This window comes from Dendropsophus ebraccatus, chromosome 3 (assembly GCF_027789765.1).
Source record: "Dendropsophus ebraccatus isolate aDenEbr1 chromosome 3, aDenEbr1.pat, whole genome shotgun sequence".
NCBI lineage: Eukaryota > Metazoa > Chordata > Amphibia > Anura > Hylidae > Dendropsophus > Dendropsophus ebraccatus.
This window is the reverse complement of record NC_091456.1, coordinates 98,778,220-98,803,767: the sequence shown is the minus strand read 5'-3', so window position 1 is coordinate 98,803,767 and position 25,548 is coordinate 98,778,220. Positions and strand designations below refer to the sequence as shown.

The 25,548-nt window shown below is 47.0% G+C and overlaps 1 protein-coding gene across 4 annotated transcripts in view; it reads left to right on the top strand.

Annotated features, from left to right (window-relative positions):
• The window catches only part of USE1 (unconventional SNARE in the ER 1), an 85,509-nt gene that overhangs the window by 49,486 nt on the left and 10,475 nt on the right, over positions 1-25,548 (top strand). For all 4 annotated transcript variants that reach the window (XM_069964433.1, XM_069964435.1, XM_069964434.1 and 1 more), the window contains 2 exons: positions 6,235-6,387; positions 19,813-19,831. In XM_069964433.1, the coding sequence (XP_069820534.1) occupies positions 6,235-6,387; positions 19,813-19,831 (172 nt within the window). The remainder of the gene's footprint in view (positions 1-6,234; positions 6,388-19,812; positions 19,832-25,548) is intronic.

The window sequence follows — 25,548 nt, the reverse complement described above, 5'->3', positions numbered from 1 at the left end:
GGCAAAACAAAGTGACCGTTATGGGCTAGTTTTAAAGAGCATATGTACTCAGTTAGGTCAAGTAAAGGGGTTTCCCACCTGTTCAACCACATCAAGGGATCAAGGGATGTTCGTCAAGGGAATACTGGGACTGTGCGATTCTGTGGACTAGGAAGGGTTAATTCACCCGCTGACGTATCTGACCAGGATTAGCTCTTGTTGAGTCCTTATGGAAATCAACTCTAAACCGGCCCGCTTAAATTAAAGGAAATCTGTCAGCACCTGTACCCTACCTGAGGTGCTGTAGTTGGCAGTCCCCAAGTAAGCATGTTGCCTTTTGGTCATTTATTGTTGAATGGACTATGCACAATCTTGCGGCTCCTATTGTATTGAAGAGTCAATAAGGAGTTGTCCCTCTTCATGAATAATCAATGCTGCCTGGCCTTCTGCTCTCTCAGCTGTTAGTCAGTATCTGCTAATAGAGGGCTAATCTGCAATCAAATATAGTTGAATATCTTCGTTTGTGTAGGCACCAGTTTGTTTTGGTTCAATTCCCCTAATGAAAATGAAATGTATGGTTAGGGCCCTATTCCACCAGACTATTATCGTTTGCATAATCGTTAACTATTAACGATCTCAAACGACCGCTATTGCGAAAGACCTGAAAACGTTCACTCATTTCCATGGACCGATAATCGTTACTTATGATCGTAATTGTGATGGTTTTTTCTTCGCTATTTATTCGCTATTGCGTTCGTATCTATTGCGAACGACCGAACGATGTCTTATTCAATGCGAACGATCTGCGAACGTTTTGCGAATGAGCAACGATAAAAATAGGTCCAGGTCTTATAAAGTGATCAACGATTTCTCGTTCGGTCGTTAATGGTTAACTGCATTTCAACCAAACGATTATCGTTTAGATTCAAACGATTTAACGATAATCTGAACGATAATCGTCCGGTGGAATAGGGCCCTTAGTTATTTTTTTCTCATTATTGTACCATTTTTAAAAGTGCAAAGAATTTAAAATCAGAGACAAATCAGTTCAGTTCTTTAATACAACTATTTTTATTTTTTCTATTTTTTTTTCTCATTCACTTTTAAAAATGATACAATGATGAAAAAAAGAATAACTATATTTCATTTCCAACAAGGGATTCAAACCAAAGGAAACTGGTTCTGGTCTCTAGACAAGTAATTTCCCCCTAGGCCACAGCTCCAACACCTCAGGTAGGGCCCAGGAGCTGACAGATTCCCTTCAAATGAGCGGAACGACTTGAGTGCATTTTTGTAATGCTGTTCTTTGTGTCACTTTATGCAAATGTACAGTCATGTGCACCTACCTGTGTGTATTTTAGACAACTCTTCTAACTGGATGCAGACTCCTGGCCAGAAGAAGGGCAGATCACCTGAAATAACTGTAGCCTCAGGAGACACGTCCTACACCCTTGTCCATCCCCTCCCTGCTATGTACCTCAAAAAGAAATGAAGCCAATGCCAATTCCAGAAGAGCGGTCATGGCCCGACTTTGTATATCTACTCCTCTACTGTAAACCTATTTACAATTTCTAAACCTAATTGCTATGCAGCTTTTATGCTTTTTCCATGGCATACTCCCTGCTTGCCTGATGAGGGGACGGAAGGGAAACAGGCGTAAACAGTGGCAGAAATCTACATCTGTTCCACTGTGCGGCAGGCAAAGGTCCTGCCAGATTTACTAAGAGGCATCTCTTAGTAAGTACGGCGGGGTGGATGGGGGTGGGGGCTTGATTTAAGACTGGCGTTCGAGTACGCTGGTCTTAATAAATGACCCCCAAAGTGTTCCCATACATTATTCTAAGAAATAAAATTGCTTTATTTTGAGACAATACTCATAGACCTTATAATGTTCCATTTAGACCATATACATTACGCTTTGTATATGTGACATTAAAGACGTTAAGGTAAAAATAATCAGAATAAGTTAATGAATCAGATATGTGTCAAGATAAAGTTGAAACGTATGAAGTCATGCATGAAGAATGTCTGCTACAAACATTTGAAGATGAGAAGTAGTTAGCAACAACAATTATTAACAGAACATGTATCTTTATGGAAAAATACTAGACATGTTAGCGGAATGAAACATTTGTTTGTTGTGTGTGTGCAAGGTCCAACAAAAAGGTTATCAAGGCTTAGAAAAATGTCTATCTTCCAGAAATGGAACTCTTGTCTCTTGGGTGTGATGTTGAAGCTCTGCTCCGTTGAAGTAAATGAAGCTTAATTGCAATACCACACACAATCTGAGGACAGGTGTGGTGCTATTTTTGCAAGAGGGTAGCTGTGTCTTTTTTTTTTTTTTTTCCTTTTTTTTTTTTTTTTTTAATAAGGAAATCCCCTTAAGGGCGCCTTCACAGCTACCGATTTGCAGCGTTAATAACGCTGCGAGTCGGCTAGGTCCTGGCAGATCACTGTCAGTACATACACGCAGAGGTCTGAACGACCGCTGCGTGTATGTAAATCTGCCGGCCGCTTAACCCCTTCTGATGCCGACCGGCTGCCTTCCGCTCCACTCTGTATACATTACCTGTCCTTGATCCACGGGGTCCCGGCGTCCTGCTCTCTTGCCCGGCCAATCAGTGGCTGCGGCAGGGCAAAACACTGATTGGCCGGGCGCGAGAGCAGGACGCCGGGACCCCGTGGAGCGAGGACAGATAATGTATACAGAGCGGAGCGGGAGGCGGCCGGCATCAGAAGGGGTTAAGCGGCCGGCAGATTTACATACACGCAGCGGTCGTTCAGACTGCTGCGTGTATGTACTGACCGTGATCTGCCAAGACCTAGCTGACTCGCAGCGTTATTAACGCTGTGAGACGGTAGGTGTGAAGGCGCCCTTAGGGTGCATTCACACATGGCAAGTTTGACGTCTGTGTGCCTACTTCATTGATTTCTATTAATGGTAGTCCAAAAACGGATCAAAATGCATCAGGCTTTTTTTTTTTTAGCATACACAAAAACGTGTTTGACCTTTTTTTTGTGTAAGTTTAAAAAACTGATGCATTTGATTAGCTTTTGTTTTTTTTTTGTTTTTTTTATGGAAGTCGACAGAAAAATGGATGCACACAAATGCATCTATTTTTCATCTGTTTTTCCAATTAAACAGATCTGTTAAATGGAGAGCAGACATGCAGTGTGAACCCAGCCTAAACATTTGCTATTTGTTATTTGTACCGACAACTAATTAGTTAAATATGGTTGTCACTACATTTTTACAGCAGAATGAAAATCCACTGTGACAATGCAGGGCCATAGACTGTAATGTTAGTATTGCAGTGTGAAATCCGCTGCAAACTCACTATGTGTGAACGTACCCTTATGGTATGTTCACATTCAGATTTTTAATTGCAATTAATAAAAACAAAGCCAAGAATTGATTTAATAAAAGGAGAAATCTGTCTTTATGACCTGTTCTCTGTTTCTGGCTTTGGCTTCCATAATTGCAATAAAAACCAGACTCTGTGAATTTACTCTCAATGTGGGTGTATTGAAAAAGTGTTCTGTAAGTAATTAACCAATATTTGGGGGAAAGTGGCGTTCTGATCTCAAACATGTAAAAGATGTATAAAATTAAACTAAACGTGTAAGAAATTGTGATTTAGGTTACAAACCCACTTGCCGGATCTGCAGCGAGTCTCCTTGCTGCGTTTTTGCAGGGAGACTCGCTGCAGATCCCGGCCCTATACTTTCAATAGCAGAGAAACTCGCAGCAGGGATGTACATCCCTGCTGCGATTTTTGTCTGCAGCCCGCCCCATTAACCCCCCGTCCGCGGGACATTATACATTACCCGGTCCCCGTTCCTGCTTGCTTCGGGGCTCCCGGTGTCTTCACGGCCCGCCCGGCCAATCAGTGCGCTGCGGCGGGGCAGCGCACTGATTGGCTGGGCGGAACGTGCCGGGAGCCGCTGAAGCAAGCAGGAGCCGGGATCAGGTAATGTATATCGCCCCCAGCCCCCGGCCGCACGATCGCCCAGAGCCCCCGGCCGCACGATCGCCCCCAGCCCCGCAGCCCCCGGCCGCACGATCGCCCCGCAGCCCCCGGCCACACGATCGCCTGCAGCCCCCGACCGCACGATCGCCCCCAGCGGGCGATCGTGCAGCTGGGGGCTGCTGGGCTGGGGGCGATTGTGCGGCCGGGGGCTGCGGGGCTGGGGGCGATTGTGCGGCTGGGGGCGATCGGGGCTGCAGGGGGCGGGCAGGATATACATTACCTGATCCCGGCTCCTGCTTGCTTCAGCGGCTCCCGGCACGTTCCGCCCGGCCAATCTGTGCGCTGCCCCGCCGCAGCGCACTGATTGGCCGGGCGGGCCGTGAAGACACCGGGAGCCCCGAAGCAAGCAGGAACAGGGACCGGGTAATGTATAATGTCCAGCGGCCGGGGGGTTAATGGGGCGGGCTGCAGACAAAATCGCAGCAGGGATGTACATCCCTGCTGCGAGTTTCTCTGCTATTGAAAGTATAGGGCCGGGATCTGCAGCGAGTCTCCCTGCAAAAACGCAGCAAGGAGACTCGCTGCAGATCCGGCAAGTGGGTTTGTAACCTTAATGTGGCACTGAGCTACTTCCTCTTATTAACCTACATATTGATCACAGCAGTGCTGTAACTATTTTCCCCTCACAAAATTGGTCTGGAGGAGTAGGACACGCTTGAACCAACCACTAAGTAACCAAAGTTCTGAATGGAACAAATTAAACTGAAAATACTTAACTAAAAGACTGGTCATCACTTTCATGTCATTATGGTGGTCCTTGTTTGCTTCTGTCTGCCCCACCAGCTTTGACTTTCCCTGTTTGAAAACATCAACAGATCTATCGGTCAGGGGACCACCCTGATGTGTTGTGATTCAGGCACCATTAAAGTGATGATAGGTTCCCTTTAAGGCTGGGTTCACACTACGTATATTTCAGTCAGTATTGTGGTCCTCATATTGCAACCAAAACCAGGAGTGGATTAAAAACACAGAAAGGCTCTGTTCACACGATGTTGAAATTGAGTGGATGGCCGCCATTTAATGGCAAATATTTGCGTTTATTTTTAAAACAACGGCTGTTGTATTGAAATAAAGGCAGTTATTTACTGTTAATATGGCGGCCATCCACTCAATTTCAACATTGTGTGAACAGAGCCTTTCTGTGTTTTTAATCCACTCCTGGTTTTGGTTGCAATATGAGGACCAGAATACTGACTGAAGTATACGTAGTGTGAACCCAGCCTCAGGGTTCGTGGACACTGTGGAATACTGCGGCAGATTCCGTTGCTCGTACCCGCACGTGGTGGCGCACATCTCCGCCTGTGCCATAGACACTATTCTATGCACGGGCGGATATCGCATTCCGCCGAAAGAAAGACTCGTCACTTCTTTCGGAGGAATCCGCCCGTGCATAGAATAGGGTCTATGGCACGGGCGGAGATGCGCGCCGGTGTGCGGGTACGAGCGATGGAATCTGCCGCAGGTCAAACGCAGGAATTCTGTAGTGTGCACGCACCCTCACTGAGGACTTAAGTTTAATTTGTTCTGTCCAGAACTTCAGGCTCTCAGTGGTTGGTTCACGCATGGCCTACTTTTCCAGCCCACTGTGTGGAAAAGTCACAGCACTGCTGTGATCCCCGTGGGAGTCAATGAAATAACCTGATCACTGATAGAATTTCTGACATTGAGAAAGTGGGGAGTACCATAAAGCTAAGTTGCCAGCTGCAGTGCATTTTCCTAAAAAGGGTCTACAATTGCGTTTGCCCCCTACCTGGTCATTGTATAGAATAAAGTCATATTCTACACTTCAGCCAATAAATCTGTTTCGGAAAAGGTTGTTTGGCCTATGTAGTTTAAATGTCTTTCCTTTTATCACTCAAGCCTATTTCCGTTCTCGCCTCAGGCAGCAGAAAAGCTAGAATCAGCCCTGAGCTCAAGGATGAACTGGCGTGAGCCAGCATTAAGAATTGCTGAAACCACACTTAATTTTTCAGCCACAATAATAAGATTCTGGAGGTTATTTTGGGGGAAGTTTTTTCTTGTCTTTTTACAATTTGTATAAACTGAGGCCTATACTATATATTTATTTAGTAAAATGTAGCATCTAGAATGTCCGCAAAATTACCAGTGTCTACATTACCCATATTCTCTACTATTAAGTTTGACTAATCAAGGAGAATACATTGTGCAATATTTATTAAATGTAGGGCTGCTTCAGTAACCAGCTGGTGTTCTTTGTCTACAGCCTTCACCTACTGAAAAAGCCTTGGCTAATCAGTTTCTTGCTCCAGGCCGCACACCTACAATAAGCAAGGAAAGAACACCAGTGACCAAGACCGTCCATCTTCAGACGCAAGCACGTTACACTGGGGAGATGAGGAACGAGCTGTTGGAAAAGGTAGGCACTGGGATGCTAGCGGCAATGCCTGATCACAGGAAGCATCTCATAAACACGCAGCAGCAATACTTTGTATTTAGGCCTCAATACTTAATTAGCTGTGTGTGCCTGCACCATCCATCTGGATAATCTAGATCTAATCTAATTTCTTGGTGTGATGCCTTTTTACCTCATCAACATGATATTGTGAATACAAGCTCATTAGATCAGCCTGTTTACCTATAGGCACATTTAACAACATTGGCTTTTTGTAGTCTGCAGAGAAACCAGAGGCAAAGCAGGGTAATTTTCAATACATTTATAGAAGTTTTATAAAACACTTGGCAAAAATTATAGAATCACTACACAACAAAGAATGTATCAATATATTTTATTTAGCAGGAAATATGACACAAAATAATGTTTGTATAATAGCTGAACATTTTAGCTCCATGAAACATACTTCAAACACATAAAAGTTAATTACTTTAATTAAAGGAGAAGTCCAGCGACAATTTTTATTAAAGTATTTTATTGCCCCCCAAAAGTTATACAAATCACCAATATACACTTATTGCAGGAAATGCTTAAGGTGCTTTTTTTTCCCTGCACTTACTACTGCATCAAGGCTTCACTTCCTGGATAGAATGGTGATGTCACGACCCGACTCCCAGAGCTGTGCGGGCTGTGGCTGCTGGAGAGAATGATGACAGGGGGACACTGAGGGACACAGGGCACTGGAGGGACACAGAGCATCCCTCTGCCATCATCCTCTCCAGCAGCCACAGCCCGCACAGCTCTGGGAGTCGGATCGGAACACCACCATTTTATCCAGGAAGTGAAGTCTTGATGCAGTAGTAAGTGCAGGGAAAAAAACACTTTATGTGCATTTCCCGTAATAAGTGTATATTGGGGATTTGTTAAACTTTTGCAAGACAATACAATACTTTAATAAAATTTTCACTCTTAATGACACGGGGCGTACATTTATGCCCCCGCAGCCTAAGCCTTGGCGCAAACGGGCAAAAATGTATGCCCCGCCAGGGTACCGGGTTATGGAGCGAGCTCATGAGCTGCGACCGCCCGCCATTAACCCTTTAAACGCTGTAATCAGAAGATCACAGATAACCCTGATTCCTGCTATGCTATGGTATAGCAGGGATCAGTGCATGCAATGTAATGCATGAATGTGAAAGTCCCCTAAGGGGACTAAAAATGTGTAGTAAAAAAAATAGGTTTTTAAAAATGCCCCAAAGCCCCTCCCCCAATAAAAGTCTAAATCACCCTTCCCATTTTATACATAAAAATAATAAAGTTAATTAACATATAATATACCGTAGCGTGTGTAATCGTCCGATCTATTTAAATAAAACAATACTATTCCTGCAGGGTGAACGGCGTGAACAAAAAGCGGTAAAAAAACGCAGAGATTTGCTTTTTTTAATGACATTTTATGTATAAATTAATAAAAAGCGATCAATACATCTGATCTAGAAAAAAATCTTACTAATAAAGAGATCTTGACGCAAAAAATGACACCCCATACGACCCTCTAGGTAAAAAAATAAAAGCGTTATAGAGTCACAATACCGCCATTTTAAATATGCCTATTAGCAAAAAAAAAAAGTTTTACTGCTAATAAAAATAGTAAAACTATAGAAAACCTAGTAACCATGCATATCACTGTGTTCAGACTGACCTATAGAATAAAGGATAAATGCCAGTTTTACCGTAAAATGCACTACGTAAATATGGAACACCCCAAAATTTGACTAAGGTCAATCATTGACCTAAGTTCACCCCATAAATGATAATTTGGGAGTTCCGTCATTCATTTTATGGCAAACTGAAAGAAGTCATTACAAAGTACACCTTCTCCTGAAAAAAACAAGCCCTCACATAGTGGAAAAATTAAAGCGTTATGGTGAGAAGGAAAAAACGAAAACGCAAAATGACAATTAGCCCGCTGCTTAAGGCCATTTCAGGCCTGGTCCTTAAGGGGTGAAATGGCAGCCATCCACTAAACGTCAACATTGTGGGAACATAGCCTTTCTGTGTTTTCAATCCACTCCAGGTTTTGGTTGCAGTATATATAATATAATTAATTTACTCTTTAAAACAGCAAGCAAAATAATCATATTGTGAAAAATTACTTAAATCAACTCTTGTCAGAAAGGATATTTGTATTTTACGAATATTAAAAAAATCTCCAGTCTTCCTGTACATATTAGCTGCTGTATGTCCTGCAGAAGAGGTGTATTTTTTTCCAGTCTGTCACAGTGCACTCTGCTGCCTCCTCTGTCCATGTCAGGAACTGTCCAGAGCAGTAGCAAATCCCCATAGAAAACCTCTACTGCTCTCCATTATGGAAAGAATACACTATTTTATGTAGTGCATACAGCAGCTGGTAAGTACTGGAAGACTTGAGATTTTTTTTTTAAGAGAAGTAAATACAAATCTCTGGCACTTTCCAACACCAGTTGATTTGAAAGAGAAACATTTTCTCTGGAGTACCCCTTTAACCCCTTAACGACCGCGGGCGTAAGTGTACGCCCCCAAAACCCGTGCCTTAACGCAAACGGGCGTACATTTACGCCCGGGGTTTCCCCGATCGCTGCGTGTACACACGCAGCGATCGGGGAAGATGGCCTGCTATAATGTGTAGCAGGCCATCCCTGCTTGTCGGCACGGGGGGTGATTAACCCCTCCCGTGCTGACGATTGCCGCTATTGGCTGATCAATTCAGATCAGCATATGGCGGCGATCTGCAACTTTCCGGGTCACCGGTGACCCGATGGCCCGGAAAGCAATGGCGGTCGGTGCTGTCCGAGGACTACACCGACACCCATTACTGTTAACAGTAACGGTGGCCACGGTGTCACGTCCCGATCGCCGGGACCGGCCGGCCAGGAGCGGCCGGCCGATCACGGCGATATAAGTACCCCATGAAAGGGTTAAATACCTGCTGTGGACACCTCAGCTAGGAAGCTGAGGTGTCCAGAGCAGGTATTGACCCATACTCACCGGATCCAGCGTCCCGATCGCGTCTTCCGGGTTCCGAACGCGACTTCCGGGTTCCGAACACGTCATCGTCTTCGTCGGCGTCTTCGTCTTTTTCCGGCGGTCCCCATCGGTAATCATCGGCTCCAGCGTCGTCAAACTTCGGCTTTTTCCGGAGTTGGCGTTCTACTGCCCCCTAGCGGCTGATAAGTGTATATAATACACATATCAGTAGCTATAGGGTTGAAGAAAGATTTTTTTTTTTTTTTTTTCTATTTTCCGCACCCTATCGCCGCTGAGTGCTCATCAGCATCGCACGTAAGTGCGCCGCTGATCAGCAACTCCTCCTTTTTGGCGTAGAGTGTTTTTTTCCTATATCCTACAGCCACGGTCTGCTTATAAGTGCCGCACATAAGTGCGGCATTTATCAGCAACTCCTTTCTTGGCGCAGTTTTTTTTTTTATACTTAATGTTAAAAAAACATGTAAAAAACACCATTACACTACACGGAATAAAGTTTTACACTACACCACTACATACCCCATATACCAATCCCCGTATAAAGATGACCCCCAGGGTGTTTTCGGTGTCGGACGCATACGCTATTATTGCCTCCGACACTGAAACAGCCAGTGAGGATGAATGGGGGGGTCCTTTGTTCCTCCATTCATCTTCATCCTCATCATCCAATGACGTATCTGGGGGTAGCGTAGCGTACGCTGCCCCCCAGACACGTCTTTTCCGCCAGTACCGTCCCAATAAGAGATCACGGTATGGCGTGAAATTCTACAAACTCTGTGAGAGTACCTCAGGGTACACTTACAGATTTAGGGTACGTGCACACTGCGGAATGGCGTAGGATAACCCTTTGTGCATTCCGCAGCTGGCACCCGCCGGCGGACTGATGCAGGCGCGCCTCTCCACCCGTGTCATAGACTCCATGTTATGCTTGGGCGGATTCCATCGTCCATCCAAATAATGAATACGTTTGACGGAGAGCGGAATCCGCCCGTGCATAGAATGGAGTCTATGACACGGACGGAGACGAGCGCCCGCATCAGTCTGCCGGTGGGTGCCAGCTGCGGAATGCACAAAGGGTTATCCTTCGCCATTCCGCAGTGTGCACGTGCACTTAGAGTGTATGAAGGAAGGGACACCCAAATCCTGCCCCCAGATGCCCCCCCCCCCCCATCCTCTGAGTTAGTGGGGAGATTGTCCGGGAACTGATCTTCCCACTGCTGGATAAAGGTTACCACCTGTACGGGGATAACTTTTATACCAGCACCCCCTCTTCCGGTCCCTCGCTGCCCTGTAGCTTGCGGCACGATCCGAACATATCAGAAGTAGTAATAGCGCCCTAATATTTAGCAGCCATGGAGCGGACCCAGCGCTTCTGGATATGAAGGACCCCGTATCGCACCAGGGCAACATTTTCCAGGTGACGTCCCCCACACTGGAGAAAGGGAGACCCCAGAAGAAGTGCAGAGTGTGGCGTAACAGGGGAATCAGGAAGGACACCATTTTCCAGTGTGACACCTGTCCTGATCCCCCTGGCCTCTGCATACTGGATCGCTCCAAGGCGCACCACACGTCACTGGGGTTCTACATTATCTAAATTCTTTCCCTTATTCCTATTTCAGGGGTCACGTTGATCCAGGGATTATTCTGATCGCCATTATGGAGTCGGGAAGGAATTTTTTCCCTGTGATGAGGCTACTGTCGTCTGCCTTACGAGGGTTTTTTGCCTTCCTCTGGATCAACACAGGTTGAGTTTGATGGAAACCTGTCATTTTCAACCTTATAAACTAATTGGCCTAATACCCCCAAATAAATTAGAATTGTCCCTTTTCCCCCAGCTAAATAGGTATGGCCGCCATTCCCATTAGAGGATGCCATGATGCAATTACAGAGCCTCTGTGCGGCCCGGGCAGTAGAAACCCCCCACAAGTGACCCCATTCTGGAAACTACACCCCATAAGGAATCTAACAAGGGGGGTAGCGGGGATATGGCCCCCTGGTGACGGCCACATTTGGGACGTGAAAATGAAAAAAATTGTATTTTTTATTTTCACGGCACATGTTCTACATATGTGCCTGTTACCAGTGGGGTCCATATGCTCACTGCACCCCTTGTTAGATTCCTTATGGGGTGTAGTTTCCAGAATGGGGTCACTTGTGGGGGGTTTCTACTGTCCTGGCAGCACAGGAGCTTTGTAATTGCGACATGGCCTCCATCCTCCATTCCAGCCTCTAAATGGTGCTCTGTCCCTTTGGTGGCTTGCCCTGTGCCCATATGGCACATTATGTCCACATGTGGGGTATTTTCGTACTCAGGGGAAATTACCCTACACGCTTTGCGTTTATTTTCTTTTTTAACCCCTTGTGGAAATGGAAAAAAATCAAGGCTAGACCAACATTTGGTGTAATTTGTTTAAAATTTTTACTCTAAATCATTAATCTTGTCTTGATTTTTTCATTTTCACAAGGGGCTAAAAAATAAAAAAAAAACACAAAATTTGTAGAGCAATTTCCCCTGAGTACGGAAATACCCCACATGTGGACATAAAGCGCCATGCGGGTGCAGGGTAAGCCTCCAAAGGGAAGGAGCGCCATTTGGTTTTTTGAGGCTGGATTTGGCTGGAATGAATTTCGAGGGGCCATGTTGCATTTAAAAGGCCCCTGTGTTGCCAAGACAGTTGAAACCCCCCACAAGTGACCCCATTTTGGAAACTACACCCCTCAGGGAATGTAACAAGGGGTGTAGTGAGCATATGGACCCCACTGGTGACATGTGGCGTGAAAATGAAATATTACATTTTTTTACACTATAATGTTGGTCTAGCCTTGAATGTATTATTTTCACAAGGGGTTAAAAGAGAAAAAAACACACAAAATGTTTAGAGCAATTTCCCCCGAGTCCGTAAATACCCCACATGTGGACATAAAGCGCCATGTGGGCGCAGGGCAAGCCTCCGAAGGGAAGGAGCGCCATTTGGATTTTGGAGGTTGGATTTGGCTAGAATGGATGATGAACGCCATGTCGCATTTATAGAGCCCTTGTGCTGCCAAGACAGTGGAAACCCCCCACAAGTGACCCCATTCTGGAAACTACACCCCTCAAGGAATCTAACAAGGGGTGTAGTGAGGATATGGACCCCTTGATGACGGGCACATTTTTGCCGTGAAAGTGAAAAAATGAAATTTTTCACTTTCACGTCACATTGTTCCACATTTGTGCCCGTCACCAGTGGGGTCCATATGCTCACTGCACCCCTTGTTAGATTCCTTGAGGGGTGTAGTTTCCAGAATGGGGTCACTTGTGGGGGGGTTTCAGTGTTTTGGCCGCACGAGGGCTCTGTAAATGCGACGTGGCCCTTGAAATCCATTCCAGTGAAATCCAGCTTCCAAAAGCCAATTGGCGCTCCTTCCCTTTGGAGGCTCGTCCTGCGCCCGCTTGGCACTTTATGTCCACATGTGGGGTATTTCCGTACTCAGGAGAAACTGCGCTACATGTTTTGTGTTTTTTTTTTTTTTCCTTTTATCCTTTTGTGAAAATGAAAAATTTGAAGTCTAGAACAACGTTTTAGTGTAAAAAATACTTTTGTCTTTTTTCACGCCATATTGTTGGGAAAATCTGTGAAGCACCTGTGGGGTCCAGATGCTCACCGCACCCCTTGTTACATTCCTTGAGGGGTGTAGTTTTCTGAATGGTGTCCCTTTAGTGGTGTTTTTTAGGTTTTGGCACCCCAGAGCCTCTGCCAAGCTGAAGTGATACAGTCAGAAATGACCAAATATAACGGAGCCATTGAAATGCATTAGGCGCTCCCTTATATCTGAGGCTTGTGAACAGGTCCCTAAAAATATCTGATTTTGAAATTTTACTGAAAATTTGGAAATTTGCTGCTAATGTTTTACGCTTTTTATTGTCTAAAAAAAATGAAATATAGTTTAATAAATGCTGCCAACATAAAGTAGACATGTTGCTAATGCTATTTAATATATAATTTATGTGGCATAACCATTTTCTGTATAAGCAGAAAAGGTTTAAAGTTGGAAAAATGCATTTTTTTTACAATTTTTCACGTTATTTTGGTTTTTTTCATAAAGATTCGTTATAAGTATCGACTCCAATTTACAAGAAATGTGAAGTACAATATGTCACGAGAAAACAATCTCAGAATCAGCCGGATAGGTAAAAGCATCCCGAAGTTATTAATGAATAAAGTGACACAGGTCATATTCATAAAATTCGCTCCGGTCCTCAAAGAGAACCAATCACCTAAAATTTACTATCCCTATTATCAAAGATTCTCTCTCCCTAAGTCTATCTATGAAGATACAGACTGCCTTTGCAGTCTGTATCTTATTCTTTACCTAATTCCTCTTCCTCTGTGCAGTAATGCTGGGCGCCGCCATCTTGATGACGTCACGCTGGAACGCACCGCTGGAACGCACGTGACATCATCAAGATGGCGGCGGCCGGCATTAATGCACCGGAACAAAGGAGCAGGTAAAGTATAAGATACAGACTGCAAATGTAGTCTGTATCTTCATAAATAGACTTCAGAAAGATACAGACTGCCTTTACAGTCTGTATCTTATATTTTACCTGATCCTCTGGTCCGCTACAGCAAGGCCGGCGCCGCCATCTTGATTTTGCTACTTGCGTTCCACTGCTGGAACGCAAAGTGACGTATTCAAGATGGCGGCGCGCGGCCTTCCTGCACCGAACAAGAGGATCAGGTAAAGTATAAGATACAGACTGCAAAGGCAGTCTGTATCTTAATAAATAGACAAAATGAAGATACAGACTGCCTTTGCAGTCTGTATCTTATACTTTACCTGATCATCTGGTCCGCTACAGCAAGACCGGCGCCGCCATCTTGATTTAGTCTTTTGCGTTCCAGCGGTGGAACGCAAGTGACGTCATCAAGATGGCGGCGCCCGGCCTTGCCGCTTTGCATGACGGGAGCTTCCTGTCTCGCACCGGCTCTTTTGAAAAGAGCCGGCGCGAGATAGGAAAGTAAAAAGTAAATATTTTAAAAAAACTGCCAAAAAAGTAATAAATTATAGTTACAAATATTAATAAAATAAGTAAATACATCTAATTAGGGAAAAAACATTTTTTTATTTTCATTGATGATTGGTTCTCTTTAACCTCTTAAGGACCCATGACGTACGCGTACGTCATGGATCACTGTCACTTAAGGACCCATGACACACGCGTACGCCGATCCTTTAAGGGGCCGCCACGGACCGCCCGCTCGCGATCGCGGGAAGCTGGCTGCTGTTTATTACAGCAGGCATCTTCCTGTGTCACGCAGGGGGCATCATCATGCCCCCCCCCCCCGTGACAGCAGTCGCTGTGATTGGCCGTTCAATTCTGAGCAGCCAATCACAGCAATATTCTGGTATACACGTCTGTATACCAGAATTGAGCGGTGATTGGTGCTGTATGAGACAGCACCAATCACCGTGGATGCCCGGGCGTCATGTGGCCGTAGCACCCGGCCCCCAATCGCCCGTGATTGGCCGGTAGGCACCAGCCGGCCGGTCATGCACGATTCTCCTTCTCTGCTCGGCGAGCAGAGAAGGAGTGTGTCTCACTGCCTCCCCCATGTGTCCCCTTCTTACCGGCACCACTGCGTCCTCCGGTCCTCGCGCCACTCCCGCCGGTCCTGCCTCCTCCTGCCGCCGCCTCCCTCCGCCTCCTCATTGTCACGCGGCAGCCGCTGACTCCTTCTATGCGGCTGCCGCTATCTCCTGCACGCTGCTGCCCCCTGCTAGCCACCGATGCCCCCTGCTCCCCCTTCCGCCGCACCCTTCTGCTTAGCCCCCGGTCTGTGTGTCCCCAGTGCTGCCACTCTCTTCTTCCCCCTCTCCCTGCCACACTCTGCTTCCCACCACCCTCCCTCTGCCACCCTCTGCTTCCCACCACCCTCCCTCTGCCACCCTCTGCTGCCTACCACCCCCCCTCCGCCACCCTCTGCTTCCCACCACCCTCCCTCTGCCACCCTCCCTCTGCCTACCACCCCCCTCTGCCACCCTCTCTCTGCCTTCTGCCCGCCCCCCCCCCCTCTGCCACCCTCTGCTTCCTACCACCCTCCCTCTGCCCACCCCCCCCCCCTCTGCCACCCTCTGCTTCCCACCACCCTCCCTCTGCCTACCCCCCCTCTGCCATCCTCCCTCTGCCTACCACCCCCCCTCTGCCACCCTCTGCTTCCCACCACCCTCCCTCTGCCTACCACCCCCCCTCTGCTTCCCACCACCCTCCCTCTGCCTACCACCCCCCTCTGCCACCCTCTCCTTCCTACCACCCTCCCTCTGCCTACCACCCCCCCTCTGCCAGCCTCTGCTTCCCACCACCCTCCCTCTGCCTACCACCCCCCCCTCTGCCACCCTCTCCTTCCTACCACCCTCCCCTGGACAGACACACACACCCCTGGACAAACTCCCTCCCCCCCCCCCTCCTGGACATTCGCCCTCCCTCCCCCTCCCGGACACTTGCACTCCCTCCCTCCCCCCCCCCCCCCGGACACTTGCACTCCCTCCCTCCCCCCCCCCCCCCCAGACACTCTCCCTCCCTCCCAGGGACACCCTCCCTTGGACAACCACCCTCCCTCTCACCCTCACCTGGACACCCACCCACCCTCTCCTGTACAACCACCCACCCTCTCCTTGCTGCCACCCTTAGTCCTCTTACCCTCTCTCCTCCTCCACTCTTTTCTTTCCTGCCACCCTGTCCCCTCCCTTGCCACCCTCTGTCCTGCAACCCTCTCCTATATCCACTGACTCTCTCCTCTTACCCTCTCCCCTCCGTCCTGACTCCCTCTCCTCTTTCCTGCCACCGTCTCCCCTCCCCTTTATTTTTGGCGTTCCCCCCAACTGAAAAAAAAAAAAAGTCAAAAACACACAAATAAAATGTAAAAATAGTACAAAAAACACTAACACTAACATGTGTAAAAGCATAACATTTACACACCCCTCTAATAGTGCCTACACACACACACACACACGATCCGCAGCGGATTTGCAGTGAAATCCACAGCGGATCCAGTGTCAGTGCATCCCTATCAGATTACATATATGCAGTGGGAATTACATCCTGCTGCGTGTATGTAAGTTAACCCCCCCGCTGGCCGGAAGCATACATCACCTCCTCCCCACTCTGGCTTGCTTCAGGGGTTCTTGGCAGGACGACCTGCTCAGCCAATCAGTGGCTGCGGCGGGGCAGCACACTGATTGGCTGCGCGGGATGAGCAGACGCTCATTACATATTAACTTTTACATATACGCAGTGGGATGTCAATCATAGGGATGCACTGACGCTGGATCCGCAGTGTGTGGATCTGGTGTGTGTGAAGACACCCTAAAGGAAAAAAAACAATAAAATGGCCCACAGGTTGTTCTCGGCTGAAGAGGCATTCGCCTGGATTGCCTCCGATACTGAGACAACCAGTGAGGGAGAAGAGGAAGATCACTCGTTCCCTCTATCTCCCTCTTCTTCCTCATAGTCATCACTATTTAGTGATGATAAGCCCCCAATGCGCCGCCCCAGGAAGCCCCACAAGCCCCCTCAAGTGACCCCACCCCGTACGAGCTGTAGATTCCTGAGTTTGGTGGGGTCACTTGTGGGGGGGGGTTCCAATGTTTTGCCAGCACGGGGGCTCTGCAAACCCTTCGTCCTCCATTCTGGCCAAATCCAGCTTCCAAAATCCAAATTGCACTCCTTCCCTTTGGAGGCTTTCCGTGTGCTGGCTTTGCACTTTGTGTCCACATGTGGGGTACCCCTGTAATCGGGGGGAATTGCTCTACATGATTAGGCGTTCATTTTTTCTTTTAACCCCTTGTGAACATGAAAAATTCAAAGTTACACCAACATTTTAGTGTAAAAAGTTAAATTTGTCATTTTCACAGCACATTGTGCCTGTCACCAGTGGGGTCCATATGCCCACAATACCCCTTGTTACATTCCTTGAGGGGTGTAGTTTCCATAATGGGGTCACTTGTGGGGGATTTCCAATGTTTTGGCAGCACGAGGGCTCTGCGAACCCGACATGGCCTTCGTCCTCCATTCTGGCCAAATCAAGCTTCCAAAATCCAAATTGCACTCCTTCCCTTTGGAGGCTTGCCATGCGTCGGCTTTGCACTTTGCGTCCACATGTGGGGTACTCCTGTTATCGGGGGAAATTGCTCTACATGATTAGTGGTTTATTTTTTCTTTTAAACACCTTGTGAACATGAAAAATTCAAAGTTACACCAACGTTTTAGTGTAAAAAATTTAATTTTTCATTTTCACAGCACATTGTTCCACATTTGTGTCGGTCACCAGTGGGGTCCATATGCCCAATATACTTCTTATTAAATCCCTTGAGAGGTGTAGTTTCCATAATGGGGTCACTTGTGGGGGGTTTCGACTGCTTTGTCAGCACGGAGGCTTTGCGAACCCGACATGGCCTCCGTCCTCCTTTCTGGCCAAATTCAGCTTCCGAAAGCCAAATGGTGCTCCTTCCTTTTTGGAGGTGTGTCCTGTGCCCGCATGATACATTATGTTCCCATGTGGGGTATTTTTGTACTCAGGGGAAATTTCTGTACAAGTTTTATATGTTTTTTTTTTTTTTCCTTTTAACCCCTTGTCAACCTGAAAAATTTAAAGCTAGACAAAGTTTTTGTGTAAAAAAATAAATGTTTTCAATTTCACGGCACATTGTGTCTGTCACCAGTGGGGTCCATGTGCTCACTATACCCCTTGTTACATTCCTCAAGGGGTGTAGTTTCCTAAAGGGTGTCCTTTTAGGGGTGTTTGTTAGGTTTTGGCACCCCTGAGCCTCTGCCAACCAGAAGTGGTACTTTTAAAATTGGCCAATTGTAAGGAGGCTTCAAAATTCACTAGGCGCTCCTTTACATCTGAGGCTTGTGGTTGCGTCAAATAGCACAATAGAGCCACATATCATACATTTCTATAAACTGCAGAAACAGGGCAATAAAAATTGGGTTGCATTTCTCTGGAAATAGGTTTTCTATTATGAGAGATATTGGATCACAATAAAATTTCTATAAAGAAAATAGAAATTTTCTATTTTCTCACACTCTTAGCTTTTATTTCTGTGACTTGCCTAAAGGGTTAAAAAACTTTCTGGAATTGATTTTGAACATTTTCAGGGGTGCAGTTTCTGAAATGGGGTGCTTTGTGGGGCTTCATAATATACAGCCCCCTCAAATACACTTCAAACGTGAACTGGTCCCTTGAAAAATCAGATTTTGAAATTCTTGGGAAAATTTGAAAAAATGCTGCTAAACTTTGAAACTTTCTATTGTCTTAAACAATTGAATGAAAGTTTAATAAATGCTGCCAACATAAAGTAGACATATTGCTAATGCTATTTCATATATAATTTATGTGGCATAACCATTTTCCTTACAAGTACAAAATTTAAAAGTTAGAAAAATGCAATTTTTCTCAATTTTTCACGTTATTTTGCGGTTTTTCATAAAGATAGGCTGTAAGTATCGACTTAATTTTACAATAAATATAAAGTATAACATGTCACGAGAAAACAATCTCAGATTCAGCCAGATAGGTAAAAGCATCACAAAATTATTAATGGATAAAGTGACACAGGTCAAATTCTTGAAATTTGCTCCGGTCCTTAAGGTCATTTTGGGCTCCGTCCTTAAGGGGTTAAGGCCATTTTAGGCCCGGTCCTTAAGGGGTTAAGGTCAAAACTGCTTAATAAGCAAAATTTAAGCCAAAGTCTATCTTTTCCCATGACTAAAAAATGTCCTTAATGTAACTGTGAGACAGCCTTGAACAGAAGACAAGGTCTTTTCATATTTTCCTTGAGGAAGATCGGCGTCTGAGATGCGTGCAGTTTGTAGTTATAGAAAAACTTTGTGTGTGGTACATACTCTACCATCAGATCACTTCTGGTATTTTAAAACCTGCTTTAGTAAAATGAAATCTATTTTTAGGTTGGTTGTAATGGTCGGCATTGTCACATTTTTAGTTTCCATACCTGAGCCCTTTTTGTTTTTTGGATTTATTAGAGGCGTTGCGGGAGTGCTAGCATTTGCTATCATTCTGCAAGTATATCTTGTGAGGCAGGAGGAGAGGTACTGTATTGCTGGCTGGGATAATCGTCATACAGTGCCCACTCAACACCTTGGAAGTTATACTTTCAGCATGACATTTAGGCAAAGCACTGAAAATCCCATAACCTCTTAAAGTTATGTGTATGTAGCCAGATCCCCCTTTCACTATCATATTAGGCTGTCCACGGAGTGGAGAGTTCAGAAACATACTGCAGACACTAAGATACATTTACTTACAGAGTGTAGTGTCCGTTATGTGGTTTCATCATGGTTTCAAGTAATATAGGCTTTTTCAAGAAGACATCACTAGCTGTTCCTTTTTCTAACTTGTCTCTGTTTTTGTCCCCTTACAGTCTTCATTGCATCCTAATGGTGAGTATTTCTTAGGAAAGAATCTTTATGTAGTGCCAACATGTTCTCCCCCACTTTACAATTCTGGGGGGACAGATGCATACATTACAGCGTAACAAAGTAACCAATAATAGCTTTCAAGAGCGTACAAACTATTACAAATTGTTATTAGAAGAAATCATTGCTGTTTGAAGTATAGCAATACAGTGGCATCAATCTAATAAGTGGTAGAGGAGGCACTTTTTCTTTACCATAACTTTACGCTGTGCTTACGGTGTGCTTCTTTGTTTTCTAAACTTTTCCATGTACTATGCAGTATTTAATAACTGATCTTACAGACCAGCAATGGGCACGTTGTGTGCAGCTTTGTATGCTACTCACCCACTATGCAGTAGATCTGTAATCCACAAAAAGTACTGACAAGCTCTAGTATGCACCGTAATTGCTTCAGAGATTGTCCCATAGAGGTCTATAATTTTTGTGGATCCATAACGCATGAGTAATAATTTTAAATCATTCTCACCTATTTAACCCCTTAACGACATTGGGCGTAAGTATACGCCCCCGCAGGGTGGGCTTTAACGCAAACGGGCGTATACTTACGCCCGATGTTTCCCCGATCGCTGTGTGTTCACACACAGTGGTCGGGGAAGATGGCCTGCTATAATGTATAGCAGGCCATCTCTGCTCGTCGGCACGGGGGGGGTGTTTAACCCCTCCCGTGCCGACGATCGCTGCTATATGCTGATCAATACAGATCAGCATATAGCCGCTAAAAACAGCTTTCCGGGTCATCGGTGACCCGGAAAGCAATGGCGATTGGTGCTGTCCAAGATAGCATTAATCGCCATTAGTGTACTGGGGAAAGATGGCGCCAATGCCACCCCCACGATCGCCATGATAGGCCGGCCAGTACCGGCCGGCCCATCATGGCGATCAAACTGTAAAAAAACAGTTTTATCGGATTCTGCACCCCTCAGCTAGGTAGCTGAAGGGTGCAGAACAGGTGTGTGTGGTGCAGGTGTACCATACTCACCTGATCTGGGCGTCCGGAGCGAAGATCTGAGGTCTGCGCCGTCCTCGCGTCTTCTTCGCTTCGCTTCGCTTCACTTCCGGGTTCGGTCGTCCAGCGTCGGAAACGCTGGGGTCCTCGGGTTCGGCGGGTCTCGGCAATCTTCGGCAGCGTCGCTCTACTGCCCCCTAGCGGCTGATCAGTGAATATCATTCACTGATCAGTTTCTTCGTGTTTAAAAAAGATTTTTTTTTTTTTTTTTTCCAATTTTTTTTTTCTTTTTTTGCGCCCTAACGCCGCTGAGTGCTGATCAGCATCGCACGTAAGTGCGCCGCTGATCAGCAACTCCTCCTTTTTGGCGTAGGGGCGTTTTTCTCCCCTATATCCTACCGCCACTGTCTGCTAAGTGCCGCACATAAGTGCGGCATTTATCAGCAGCTTCTTTCTTGGCGTAGGGATATTTTTTCTTACTGTCAAAAAACACGTAAAAAACACTACACTACACCACACTACATGGAATAAAGTTTTACACTACACTACATTACACATTTGCATACCCCATATACTAGTCCCCGTATAAAGATGGCCCCCAGGGTGTTTTCGGTGTCGGACGCATACGCTATTATTGCCTCCGACACCGAAACAGCCAGTGAGGATGAATGGGGGGATCCTTCTTTCCTCCATTCATCCTCATCATCCAGTAACGTGTCTGGGGGGTAGCGTAGCGTACGCTGCCCCCCAGACACGTCTTTTCTGCCAGTACCGTCCCAATAAGAGATCACGGTATGGCGTGAAATTCTACAAACTCTTTGAGCGTACCTCAGGGTACACTTACAGATTTAGGGTACGTGCACACTGCGGAATGGCGAAGGATAACCCTTTGTGCATTCCGCAGCTGGCACCCGCCTGCGGACTGATGGAGGCGCGCGTCTCCACCCGTGTCATAGACTCCATTCTATGCACTGGCAGATTCCGTCGTCCGTCCAAAGAATGAACACAATCATCCTTTGGACAGAGGGCGGAATCCGCCCATGCATAGAATGGAGTGTGAGACGAGCAGAGATGCGCGCCTGCATCAGTCCGCCGGTGGGTGCCAGCTGCGGAATGCACAAAGGGTTATCCTTCGCCATTCCGCAGTGTGCACGTACCCTTAGAGTGTATGATGGAAGGGACACCCGAATCCAGCCCCCAGATGCCCCCCCCCCATCCTCCGAGTTAGTGGGGAGATCGTTTGGGAACTGATCTTCCAACTGCTGGATAAAGGTTACCACCTGTACGGGGATAACTTTTATACCAGCACCCCCTCTTTCGGTCCCTCGCTGCCTGAGCTACTGTAGCTTGCGGCACGATCCGAAAATATCAGAAGCAGTAATAAAGCCCTAATATTTAGCAGCCATAGAGCGGACCCAGCGCTTCTGGATATGAAGGACCCCGTATCGCACCAGGGCAACATTTTCCAGGTGACGTCCCCCACACTGGAGAAAGGGAGACCCCAGAAGAAGTGCAGAGTGTGGTGTAACAGGGGGATCAGGAAGGACACCATTTTCCAGTGTGCCACCTGTCCTGATCACCCCGTCCTCTGCATACTGGATCGCTTCATGGCGTACCACACGTCATTGGGGTTCTACATTATCTAAATTCTGTCCCTTATTCCTATTTCAGGGGTCACGTTGATCCAGGGATTATTCTAATTGCCATTATGGAGTCAGGAAGGAATTTTTCCCCTGTGATGAGGCTACTGTCGTCTGCCTCACGAGGGTTTTTTGCCTTCCTCTGGATCAACACAGGTTGAATTTGATGGACACCTGTCATTTTCAACCTTATAAACTAATAATTGGCCTAATAGCCCCAAATAAATTTAGAATGGTCCCTTTTCCCCAGTTAAATAGGTATGGCCGTCATTCCCATTAGAGGATGCCATGATGCAATTACAAAGCCTCTGTGCGGCCAGGACAGTAGAAACCCCCCACAAGTGACACCATTCTGGAAACTACACCCAGGGCCGTTTTAATACATTGGTGGGCCCAGTGCACAGCCCTTAAGAGTGGGCCCCCCCTACCCTTTCGGCACATTGTATAATGTACTGAATTTGCCCCCACACTGTATCAAGAGCCCCAATACATGAAGTAGTTACCTTATAACACTATTTCCACCATACAGTGATTACATATTACATAAAAACTGCACTGAACAAAACAGAAAGATATCACCAATGATACCATTACATAATACCGCCACATCATGACCCCTAACACTACAACCCTATAACAGAGTGCAGTTACATCCAGTGACTCACCGGGGGCGTCTTCTCTGATCAGAGTCTGTCACCTTTTCTTTTTCTCTCCATCCAGCCTGGGCCACCTTGAAGTCTTCTCCTGGCTGTGAATCTTCTCTCCAGAATCTGCCAGACAAAAATTTTAGGCTCCAACACATACAGTAGTTAGGTCCCTTGTACCCCTATACAGTAGTTACACCCCTCTGTACTCCTACATAGTTACACCCCTCTGTGCCTCCATAGTTTTAAGGTGTCCCTGTAGTATATAGCCCCTCATGTGCTCCTCCAGTTATATACAGCCCCCCTGTGCTCTCCCCCATTAGTATATAGCCCCCCTGTGCACTCTCCCCAGTAGTATATAGCCCCTCCTGTGCTCTCCCACAATAGTATATAGCCCCCCTGTGCTCTCCCACAATAGTATATAGCCCCCCTGTGCTCTCCAATAGTATATAGACCCCTATGCTCTCCCACAATAGTATATAGCCCCCCTGTGCTCTCCCCCAATAGTATATAGCCCCCCTGTGCTCTCCCCAATAGTATATAGCCCCCTGTGCCCTCCCCAATAGTATATAGCCCCCCTGTGCTCTCCATAATATATAGCCCCCCTGTGCTCTCCCCCATAGTATATAGACCCCTGTGCTCTCCCACAATAGTATATAGCCACCCCTATGCTCTCCCACAATAGTATATAGCCCCCCCTGTGCTCTCCCCCAATAGTATATAGCCCCCCTGTGCTCCCCCCAAATAGTATATAGCCCCCTGTGCTCTCCCCAATAGTATATAGCCCCCCTGTGCTCTCCATAATATATAGCCCCCCTGTGCTCTCCCCCATAGTATATAGCCCCCTGTGCTCCCCAGTAGTATATAGCTCCCTGTGCTCCCCAATAGTATATAGCTCCCCTGTGCTCCCCAATAGTATATAGCTCCCCTGTGCTCCCCCATAGTATATAGCCCCTGTGCTCCCCCATAGTATATAGCCCCCTGTGCTCCCCCATAGTATATAGCCCCCTGTGCTCCCCCATAGTATATAGCCCCCTGTGCTCCCCAGTAGTATATAGCCCCCTGTGCTCCCCAGTAGTATATAGCTCCCCTGTGCTCCCCAGTAGTATATAGCTCCCCTGTGCTCCCCAGTAGTATATAGCTCCCCTGTGCTCCCCAGTAGTATATAGCTCCCCTGTGCTCCCCATAGTATATAGCTTCCCTGTGCTTCCCATAGTATATAGACCCCTGTGCTCCCCCATAGTATATAGCTCCCCTGTGCTCCCCCATAGTATATAGCTCCCCTGTGCTCCCCCATAGTATATAGCTCCTCTGTGCTCCCCCATAGTATATAGACCCCTGTGCTCCCCCATAGTATATAGCCCCCTGTGCTCCCCCATAGTATATAGCCCCCTGTGCTCCCCCATAGTATATAGCCCCCTGTGCCCCCCATAGTATATAGCTCCCTGTGCTCCCCCATAGTATATAGCCCCCTGTGCTCCCCCATAGTGTTTAGCCCCCTGTGCTCCCCAGTAGTATATAGCCCCCTGTGCTCCCCAGTAGTATATAGCCCCCTGTGCCCCCCCATAGTATATAGCCCCCTGTCCTCCCCCATAGTATATAGCCCCCTGTCCTCCCCCATAGTATATAGCCCCTGTGCCCCCCATAGTATATAGAACCCTGTGCCCCCCCATAGTATATAGCTCCCTGTGCCCCCCCCATAGTATATAGCTCCCTGTGCCCCCCATAGTATATAGCTCCCCCTCCCATATAACATTGAAAAAAACAAACACTTACTCACCTAGGTCCACGCGTTCCTCTTCTCTTCCCTCCTGTGGCCGCACTTCCTGCGGTCACAAGAGGCTGCACTCCCCTCACCCTCGCGCCGACGCTCCAGTGACGTCTGGTGCTAGAGGGAGAGTGCGGCCTCTTGTGACCGCAGGAAGTGCGGCCACAAGAGGGACTGACAGGGAGGGAGCCAATGGCTCTCTCTCTGTCAGTGTCGCTGCTGCTGCAGCGCTGAAGCGCCGCAGCAGCAGCGGGCGGGGGCAGCGGCGAACGCCGGGGGGGCCCTGCAGGGGGCGCCATGGAGGGGTAAGTAGATTACCCATCCATGGCGCTCCCCCATGACAGGCTGGTGGCCGGAGCCCTGTGCGACCGCATTGGTCGCACATAGCAATGGCCGGCCTGCTCGGGGGGGCCCCTTTAACCAGTGGGCCCGGTGCACGTGCACCATGTGCCCTCTGGTTAAAGCGGCCCTGACTACACCCCATAAGGAATCTAACGAGGGGGGCAGTGAGGATATGGCCTCCTGGTGACGGCCACATTTGGGCCGTGAAAATGAAAAAATTTTATTTTTTTTATTTTCATGGCACATGTTCCACTTATGTGCCCGTCACCAGTGGGGTCCATATGCTCACTGTACCCCTTGTTGGATTCCTTATGGGGTGTAGTTTCCATAATGGAGTCACT